At 51.3% G+C, this 10,405-nt stretch overlaps 1 protein-coding gene across 1 annotated transcript; it reads right to left on the bottom strand.

Annotated features, from left to right (window-relative positions):
- Positions 1–431: 431 nt before the first annotated feature.
- PNOC (prepronociceptin) lies at positions 432–4,745 on the bottom strand. Its single transcript, XM_010169310.1, is given in 3 exon segments — positions 432–608; positions 610–897; positions 4,626–4,745. Coding segments are annotated over 3 exon segments (585 nt in total).
- Between the last annotated feature and the right edge of the window lie 5,660 nt (positions 4,746–10,405).

Below are 10,405 nucleotides of genomic sequence, written 5' to 3'. Positions count from 1 at the left end.
ATTTTTCACCTCTTAAAATTTTAAAATTTTTTCCATTTCTTTAATTTCAATTTTTTTTTCATTAAAAAAACAAAATACTATTTCATTTTTCCTCCTACTTTTTGGGACACTGACCCATCCTTTCCCCAATCACCTTCCAGACGCCGCGACACCACCACCAACCAACCAACCAACCAACCAACCAACCAACCAACCAACCTCCCCAATCTCCAATTCACCATTTTCACACCATTTCCAATTGTTTGACCCTTTTTTTTTTGGTTGTTTCATTGTTTTTTGGGTTTTTTAACCCTTTTTTTTTGGGTTCTTTTGTTGGTTTTTGTTGGATTTTAGTTTTTAATGTGCCCCCCGTGGACACGCGTTGGGAAGGGGGTTGAGGGTTGACTTTTTTGGCCATGGCGGACGCGGCCGTGCGGCGCCGACTCTCCGGTTTAGATCTCGTTGCGTTCGCCGCCGGCGATGCCGTACTCACTGGAACGGGGTGACATGCCCAGGTACTGCTTCAGGAACTCGCTAAACCTCTTCTGGTTGTTCCACTTCCTCGCCGATTTACGGACCCCGATGAAGCCCCCGTATCTCTTCTGCACCCCCTTGGCCATCGGCGCCGGCCCACGACCCGCGCGTCCCTCTTGGGAAACCACCGTATCCTCGGGAAATGTCCTCTGCTGCTTGCTGGAAGGTGACCACTGGTGGTGCTTCTTCAACCCCTTCGTCTTCGCTTTCTCGGCGTCGCAGCATCTCGTTGACCTCCAGACGGTTCATCGCCGCTTCGTGCCAGGGATCATCCGTGTCCTGGAGGTCACGGGGCCGTGGGGCGGCTCGGCCGGCGGCGGCGGCGGCACACAGCTCCCAGGTGGCCCGTGGAACGGCTTCGCCTTCACACTCCAGGATGCAGATCTACGTGGGAGACAATGGGGATGGGTGTCAGGTGGGTTTGGGTCCTATCAAGGCTGTGGGACATCAGGTAACACTCAGTGGTGGAGCCCAAATAGTGGGCTCAAGGAAGCTGGAATAGAGAGCTGGGACAGGCTGCCCAGAGAGGGCGTGGAGTCTCCATCTCTGGAGAACATCTCTATGAACATCTCTGGAGATGTTCCAAACCCACCTGGACACTTTCCTGTGCAACCTGCTCAAGGTGAACCTGCTTTGTCAGGGGGGTTGGACTGGATGATCTCCTGAGGTCCCTTCCAACCCCCACCCTTCTTGTGATCTCCCTGCTTCCAACCCATCCAGTGATGCAACACGTTGGAAGACACCCACGGAAAGGTGCCGGCAGCTCATCAACCATTACCTGGCCTCATCTGGGGAGGTGTCCCCTCCCAGAACCTCTTCCTGGGCTCCCCGAAGTGGTGGTGGTGGAGATGCTGGGGAGCCATGGCAGCTGCTCAACAATCCCTCTCCCAACCTTCTCTAGACAGGCCTTGCTCCATGCTGGACATGCTCCACAATTCCCTGTTGACATCCATGCTCCCATCCCACCACCCCATCCCTCCCCACTGCTGGGTCCTTCAGCCAGGCGTGATCCCCAAAAAAATCAGTCCCAGGACAACAGAGGTGGGAAGGGACCTCTGATGTGTCCCCATGGCATGTCCTGGTGCCTGAAGGTTGTTCCTCCCCTGGAGGCAGGACTTTGTTCTTCTTGTTGAACTTCATGAGGTTCCTACCAGCCCATTTCTCCAGCCTGGTGAGGTTCCTCTGGGTGGCAGCACGACCCTGCTGTCTACCATCCATACCTCCCAGCTCTGCACCACCAACTGATTGCTGAGGGTGCATCTGCCACATCATCCTGGTCCTTAATGAAGATGTCAAGGTCCCCCCAGGTTTCAGTCCATGTCACACTGCCCATTTATCCACCCTGTGCTTCAGCAGCTTGTCCACAAGGATGTCATGGAACACGATGACATCAAAGCCTGATGAAAGTCAAGACAAGCTGGTTGTCTCACTGCAGAAAGCGACCAAGTTGGTCAAGCATGACTTCACCTTCATAAATCCACGCTGGCCGCTCCCCAGGACCTTCTTGTCCTTCATACGTTTGGAAATGCTTTGCAGGATGATGTGCTCCACCACCTCCCCAAGGATTGAGGTGAGGCTGACCAGCCCATAGCTTCCCAGATCCTCCTTCATGCCTTCCTTAAAGAGCAGATGTGGTACCTGCCTCCTCCCAGCCCACAGGAACCCACCTCCATCACCACATCCCTTGAAAGACCATCAAGAGCAGCCTCATCAAGAGGTGCCATCAGGCTTCCTCGGCACCCATGTGCACATCCCACCACATTTGTGTCTCATCTCTTCTTCCAAGAGGCTTCATCCACCAAGGTAGAACATAGACCTGGTACCACTGAGGTCTGATAGCCCCAAATGATCCAGTACCACCAAAAGTAGCACCCAAGGGAAACCATCCAGGAGAAAATTGTAGAAGAACCAAAAAATTACCCAAAGAAACCAGGACTGGAAGGCCCAGAAAGGAAAGAGTTGTCTTTCCTCATGCTGAAGTGTCTCCATCCCAGTGTTAGCTTCATGGTGGGATCTTCTGAATGCTTAACACCAAGTAAGGTTCATGGTGGGATCTTCTCAATGCTTAACACCAAGTAAGGTTCATGGTGGGATCTTCTCAATGCTTAACACCAAGGGGCCTCACATTGACATGTCTCATTGCTACAGCCCATCTGCAAGGCCAAAACCCTCACCAAGACTCTCTTCATGGTGGGTTCATTAACTTTGCCAAGTAGGAGGTGCTACCAGTCCCAACGTGGTAGCTCAGGGCTGTAGCCCAAGCACGTGGCCCATTTATTTCCATCCCAGAGGGCAGCCAGGTTCTTCAGACCAAAAAAAAGACAAAAGGAAAAACTGTTGTCCCAAAGTGAGGTGGTGACAAGGGTCTTGTAGGCTGGGGCACCTATGAGGGTCCTTGTGGAGACACCAAAGGCATCCTGCACTGAGCCAACATCCTGTCCTGGGATCTCCAAGGATTTGGTAAGGTGTGCAGCTGATGGACAGTCTCCTGGCAGTGGACCACGCTGGAGATGAAAGGTGGTGGATCACATGCAAGTAACAGCTCTGATGAGCACCAGCTAACAGGCTTCAAGAGGAATTAACCCAACTGTCAGGCTGAAGACCATCAGTGGTCCTATCACCCATCCACAAAAGGAGCACCAAGAACATTCCAGGGTCCTCAGCCATCCTGCTGTGGTCTGAATTCACATGGAGATGGCTTCTGCTCACTGTGTTTCGGGAGTCCTCAGCAAACACCAGCCAATGCTCCTCCACATCCAGTGCTGAAACCACCTGAGGAAGCTCCTTCTGATCTTCAGTTGGCATTATTGGTGGCACCATGGGTTTGCACTGTCCCTAGATGACTCTGGGACCAGGATGTAGGTGATTCATCCACATCTTGAAGACCAGCTCCATCAGCTGGTCCCTGTCCTGCCCTGGCAGCTGCGATGATGGTGCAGGCATGTCTGTAACTTCAGGGGGATCTTCTGTTCCTACCTCTGAAGAAGGATGGTGGATCCTTCTGATGGATCAGCCACGTCACTGATGGGACTTCCTTGGCCGTTGCTGTGGGAGTGGTGGAGGGTTGTACCAAATCCCACCACGATGCTTCTTCCAGATGAAACCAAGCACCTGGGTTCCTCTGCTCCTGGTTCAAACTACTCTTGCTTTGAGATACAACTCTGCACAGGACCCATGAGCCACCAACCATCCCACCTCCTCTCCATCTTGCTGGCCAGGGAAGACAAAGCAAAATGCATCTCCAGAAGTAGAACCGAGCAGGTCCCTGCAGAAACGCTGGTGCCTTCAGACTCCAAAACAGCATTTTGGGGCAAAACCAGGGAGATTGGTGGGCAGGAGGTTTTGCCAGCAAGTGGGTGACACTGGGGTGGCTCCAGCATCTCCATGCTGCCCTGGAAGTCACTGGTCCTCCTTGGTTTTAGGAAGACATTTCTCAGCCCTGGGGGCTTCCCAAGCTGCTGGCTCCTTTCAGGTGAAGATCTCAAACTCATCCTGGTGGGGCTCAGAGAGGGATTTTGGTGGTTCCTTGGAGGATGGGGTGGGGATCTGGGGGGGTCTGGGGTTGGCATAGATGGGGACAGCAATGCTGCAAGCCATGGGGACAGGGAAGCTGGAGGTGCTCAAGGTCTTGGGACCCTTCTTGGGTGCCAGAGCCCTGGGACAGGCTGCCCAGAGAGGGTGTGGAGTCTCCATCTCTGGAGATGTTCAAACCCACCTGGACACTTTGCTGTGCAACCTGCTCAAGGTGAACCTGCTTTGTCAGGGGGGTTGGACTGGATGATCTCTTGAGGTCCCTTCCAACCCCACCAGTCTGTGATTCTGTGATTCTTGGGTCATCACAGCCTTGTCCCCATCACTCCCAGCAGCTGATTTGAGGTCTACACCCTCCCTTGGGACCATCTTCTCTGATGGTATCTGTGGGGGGCGGTGCCCAAGGAGGAGGGACAGTGACAGCAGGTGACATCTTACCCTTAAACCTCCACATCAACCATCAGCCAAAGCCCCTCAATGACCCCAAAACCCAACCCTGGTGCAGGGAGGAGGGTGCCCACCCAGTTTGGGGTTGACATAACTCATGGTGGGGGACAAAGCCAGCAGGCAGAGGGACTTACCAAGACATCGAAGCTGTCCCGGTAGAGCTGGCGGTCACAGTGGAGACAGTCCCCCCGACAGTCACCCCGCACCCGGGCGAAGAGACAGAGCAGCAGCAGGTCCCAGATCACAGCCCTCATGGTGACACCAGCAGCACCTACCAAAAAAAACCCAACTCAACCCCAAAAAAACCCGTCACGTTGGGACAACACCGACACCACCGAGTCCTGCACCGAGATGTGCCCGTTCTCAGCCCGTCCCCCCTCAATCCCCCCCCCAGATCCGTGTGTTCCCCGTCTCGCTGCCAAAATTATCCCTTTGGGAAAGGAGCCCAGGTGCCTCCCCAACCCCAGAGAGATCCAACGTGTCCCAGATTATTTTTTTCCAGCCTATCTGATGGCACCAGGCCCGGTCAGGGCTTATTTTAGCAGGTGGACGTGGTGGGGCAGCACGTCCCCAGCTGTCCCCTGAGCAGGATGTTCCTTATCCGACCATCACCGCAGCCGGGCGAGGCTGTCCCACTCCAATTTCCCTCCCTTGGTTGTTTCTGGGGTGATGTCTTTATCTAGAGAGGGTTCAGCCATCGCTGCCAGCAGGGATTGCCGGGATCTGAGCCCACCTGGTGTGGAGCAGCGAAGCCAATTCCCAAAGAGCCCCCCATGTCCCATCTGGCTTTGCCAACATCAGTGACAAGTGGTGACTAAGTGACATGACCAAGGCCGTGCGCGTCCTTCCCAATTAATCATAGAATCCCAGCCTGGTTTGGGTTGGAAGGGACCTTCAAGCTCATCCAGTTCCAACCCCCCTGCCAGCAGCAGGGACACCTTCCACTAGACCAGGTTGCTCAAAGCCTCATCCAACCTGGCCTTCAACACTTCCAGGGAGGAGCAGCCACAATTCCTGCATCCCCATGGCCAACTGCAAACAAGAGGGTTGGTTCTCCTGATCCACTCCTCACCCTCATCCCAACAGGAGAAGGGATCTGACATCCCTGTGGTCCTTGGGAGTGGGTCCTGGGGCTGCATGACATCAGGTTTATAAGCCAGTGAGGGGATGAGATGAACATGATGGAGAGGAGCAGGATGGGGATGTGGAGGTTGGTGCAACCCTTGGTAGCACTGAGGTCTCTCTATGCTGGAGCAGCACCCAGAAACCCCATTCCATGATGCTCGGAGGTGAGGAAGACCTCGGTGATGGTGGCTTTGCAACCTGTGTGTTGCTCCAGCAGCATCTCAGGGTGCTTTTGCAGGGGTCATTGACCACCTGGACAGGGGGTCCCTATTTATTTGGGGATGAGGGGACACCTCACTCCTTGCAACAGAGGTAGAACATCCAATGGGGTCCCCAACCAACATCACAGTCACCTTTCATCCCTGCCAGCCGGGTGGTGACACAGAGCTTGGTGGTTCCCAGTTGTCATTTGGTGGTGGGTACAAGGGGAAGCTGATAAGGAGCAGGAATTAAGGTTTCATCTTCATGGAGTCTCATTAAAACCGGCTGGCGGCGCGAGTCAGAGGCTCAGCAGAAAGCTCCCCAGGAAAACAAATCATTCCAACCCCAAAATGAGGTTCAGCCAAGGTGGGGACGGGGTTACAACCCACCCCCCCAACCCAGTCCCCATGTCCCCAAGAGACATCAAGTCCAATATCCTGGGACAAAGCAGATCCCATCTGGCTGCAGGAGGAGGTTCTGGGATGACGGATCAGCTTTTCTTCCCCGTTAATTGAAAGATGTTATCGGGCGGGTGGGATGTGGGTCCTGGCCAGGGGTGGGAGAGAGGGGAACGACCCCCCCTTTGTGCATGGGGGACCCCAAACCCTTAAATCCACCCGTTAAAAGGGACGGACCCAGCGTGGTGGATTTATTTCTTCCTTCTGCCCCTGGGTGTTTGGGGCTCGGGGGGGTGGCAGGGCTGTGGGGCAGGGACCGCACGAGGCTCTTCTCTGAGTTTCACAGCCCCAGAGCCACAGGAAAAAGAGAGATGCCCTTTTTTTCCCAAAAAATATTCCTTTTTTCCCCTTTTTTTTCAACATTTTTTCCCCCTTTCCCCTATTTCCCCCCATTTTTTCATTTTTTTCCCATTTTTTTCCCTTTTTCCCCAATTTTTTCCCTTTTTTCCCTATTTTCCCCACATTTTCCCACATTTTTCCACATTTTTTCCACATTTTTTCCATTTTCTCTCATTTTTCCCCTATTTTCCCCACATTTCCCCCATTTTTTTCTCCTTTTCCCCCCATTTTTCCCCTTTCTTTTTCCATTCCCTCCTATTTTTTCCCCATTTTTCCCCATTTTCTCACATTTTTTCCATTTTCCCTCATTTTTTCCCTATTTTCCTCACATTTCCCCTATTTTTTTCTCCTTTTTTCCCTCATTTTTCCCCTTTCTTTTTCCATTCCCCCCTCTTTTTTCCCCATTTTTCTCTCTTTTTGTTCCCATTTATTTCATTTTCCCCCCATTTCTCCCGTTTTTCTCTCTTTCTTTCCCATTTATTTCATTTTTTTTCTCCCATTTTCCCCATTTTTCTCTCTTTTTTCCCATTTATTTCACTTTTTCCCCCATTTTTCTCTCTTTTTTCCCATTTATTTCATTTTTCTCCCATTTTCCCCATTTTTCTCTCTTTTTCCCATTTATTTCATTTTCCCCCCATTTCTCCCGTTTTTCTCTCTTTCTTTCCCATTTATTTCATTTTTTTTCTCCCATTTTCCCCATTTTTCTCTCTTTTTTCCCATTTATTTCACTTTTTCCCCCATTTTTCTCTCTTTTTTCCCATTTATTTCATTTTTCCCCCATTTTCCCCATTTCTCTCTCTTTTTTTCCTATTTATTTCATTTTTTCCCCTATTTTTCCCTTTGGAAAAACCAAACCTAGACCCTATTTCCCAAGAAACCCACCGACCATCCCTGCTGCCCTCACACCCACGGACCACGGCGAAGGATGTGACAGCCCCGACGTCACACCACAGCCACCCCCACGGCTCCTCGGACACCGGAGCTTCTCCTGGACATCAACCTTCCTCTTATTCCCTGAAAACTAAACCTACCCATCCCAGAGGGAATGGCAGGATACAACCACCCCATCCCATAAAACACCTTTAGGATCCCCCCACTGCTGCCCCAGGGATGCTCCAGCATCCTTCGGAGTTTTCCATCCCGTTAAATTATCCTCATTAATATTTTGGGGCAAAAAATAGGAGTTTTTTCCCAAAATCCAGCCTGTGATTTGGATAACGCTGGGATTTAATTATCCATCGGGACAAGGGGGTTTTATTCTTGCTCTGGGTGGGATGATGTGGGAGAAGCAGGGTTGATTCCGGGGGCAGCGGGAAGGATGGAGCGCGAATAACCGGAGGAGAAGAGGTGGAAGGGGAAGCAGGTGCTGCCTGAGATGGGTTTTTATTCGCTTGATTTGATACGATTTGGGTTGAGAGCTCATGGATAACGCTGGGGAAATGCTCCCTGCTTTTCCCAAAGGATTCTCCAGCCTTTTTTCTCCCTCTAGGACATGAGAACGGATTATCCCAACAGCAGGATCATCCTAAAAAACCCTTCGCAAGGATTTAAACTCAGCGATGCTCCGAGTCAGGATCCATCCCCACCACGTGCAGAAGCACATTTCGGATCTCCTCCCTTCCCACATCCAACCCTAATTCATTTATTCCTTATTAATTCCCACATTTCCCAAAGCCAAGGCCTGATCCAGAGGGTAGGAAGATGTGAGCGGGCAGGATGTGACCCCGCTGGGAGCCAGCGTGGAAGGAGTCAAAAGCATTTTCCACTCAAAAACCCAAAATATTATCCAACAGTGTCCCCCACTGGCACGGTGAAAACGCTTCCCCAGTTCCCCCAAACCAATTTGGGGGGGATTTGAAGGAGAAATTGAGGAATTTGAGGAGTGGGGGGGGGCTATATATGCCGAGTTCTCGCTGGAAAAATACCCATTTCCTTTTGTCGATTCCCCTCTATCAGGTAATTGGTCATAATTGGACAAAATTAGACGCGGCGGCACGACTATAAACACAGATGTGGGATGGAGAAAAGCTGTTTGGAGGTAAAAAAGCTCTTGAAAAAATATTTCTCCCCATATTTCTCCATCGCAGCCATTTATTCCTGCTTTTTAGGGGGGATTAAAAAAAAAATCAAAGCAAGAAAAAAAATATTTTCTGCCTTTTTCTGCTTTTTCAGAGGGAAAAAAAGGGGATTGCTCACAAGCTGGGGGTATCTCCCGGAGCATCCCGTGGTGATACTGGTGAAGTCTTGGCTGGAAGAAAAAAAGGGGGAGAAATATTGAATGGGGAAAGTGGTGGTGTGAGAGCTCCTGGAAAAAAAAATAATCCTTTAAAAAACAAAATATCTCCCCCATCCTGGAGGAATCCACCGTCACCCCGTGGGTGAGAGGCCCGTGTCGACTCTCGTTGCATCCCTCCACCAGCTCTGATTTTAGGGACTGGATGGTGAAGCTGAAACTTTTCCTTTCTTGGGATAGAAGAGGATGGATTTTTTTTTTTCCCCCTCCTCTCTGGGGAAAATATTTCACTCTTAGCAAGGAAGGGGAATATTTATCTAGGAATGGAAGCTGAATGGATCATCCTCAGATTTAAAAATAATAATAATAAAAATAATAATAATCCAGTTGATGGAAAATTGGGAAATTAAAGTGGATTTCCTACCTGCGGGTGTGCTGTCGGCTGCCGGCTCCTCTGATCTGTGACTCCTCCGGTGCCGGTGCCACGGTGGTATATATAGACGATGTACACACGCGTCCCCACACCTCCCTCCCCAAACACGTGCGTCGCTGAGCCCACCCCCGAGGGGGGGCTGAGCCAGCAGCTGGGGACCAGGGATGTGCATCCTGCCCTCCTCCTGCATCCTTTCATCCTTCCCTCCTCTTCTTCTCTTAAAGATTGAGGGGGGCAGCCCCCTAAAAATGAAGTGAGGGATGCTGGCCTCGTGGTTATCCAAAGATGAGGTGTATCCGAGTATCCCGGGGTTGGGATGGAGTTTGGTGGTCCCAGAATGCCCCAGTTCAGATCCAAATGCACCCAGCAAGCAAGTGAACCCCCAAATCACCCTCAACCCTCCCCAGGGTTCATTTCCCCCACTCAGACCCCAGGAGGAGGTGACAAGAGGGTCTCCAACCCCCTTACCAACCCTCTCTGGCACGACTGCGCTGCGTCACGGATCGACGGCCGGCGTGCGGGTGGGAGTCATCGATTTGGGATTTGGCAGATGATTATTGGAGGAGGGGGGGGAAAAGAGGAGAAAATTCCAACTTTATATTTCATGGATGATGGAAACACCCATAAAACATCCATATTTCATGGATGATGGAAACACCCCACCAGCCAGCTGCAGCCGTGTGCCAGCACCACACTAAGCAGGGAGCTGGATTTGGCCACTCTAACATCAGGGATTGATTCTGTCTTTGGTTTGGAAAAGCCAAATCAGTGTCAACTTTTAATGGTTTCTCCTCCAAACCAGCATCACCTCAGTTTTTTCTCCATTTAAGTGACCTGTGATTGTAAGGTTCATCCCCACCAGCACCGGAGTGGAGCCAGGACCCCCTCAAGCATCTCTCCCCACCCCACCTCAGCAATGAAATCATAAAATCAGCCGCGGCGCTGCGATCGTATCTTGGTAATTTCTTCTAACGACTCCCTCGGAGGGGCTGGAGATGGGAGAGAAACACCTTCTTGGTTCAGCTACGGCTCTTAAACGGTTGCTTTTAATACCCCCGAGCTTGGGCAGGCACTAAAAAAATCTAGAAATTGATGAAAATGTCCAAAAGTGGTGAAATGACATGG

This window comes from Antrostomus carolinensis, unplaced genomic scaffold (genome assembly GCF_000700745.2).
Source record: "Antrostomus carolinensis isolate BGI_N321 unplaced genomic scaffold, ASM70074v2 scaffold5756, whole genome shotgun sequence".
Taxonomy (NCBI): domain Eukaryota; kingdom Metazoa; phylum Chordata; class Aves; order Caprimulgiformes; family Caprimulgidae; genus Antrostomus; species Antrostomus carolinensis.
Note: the sequence above shows the minus strand (reverse complement) of the source record. Positions and strands in the feature narration are given on the sequence as shown.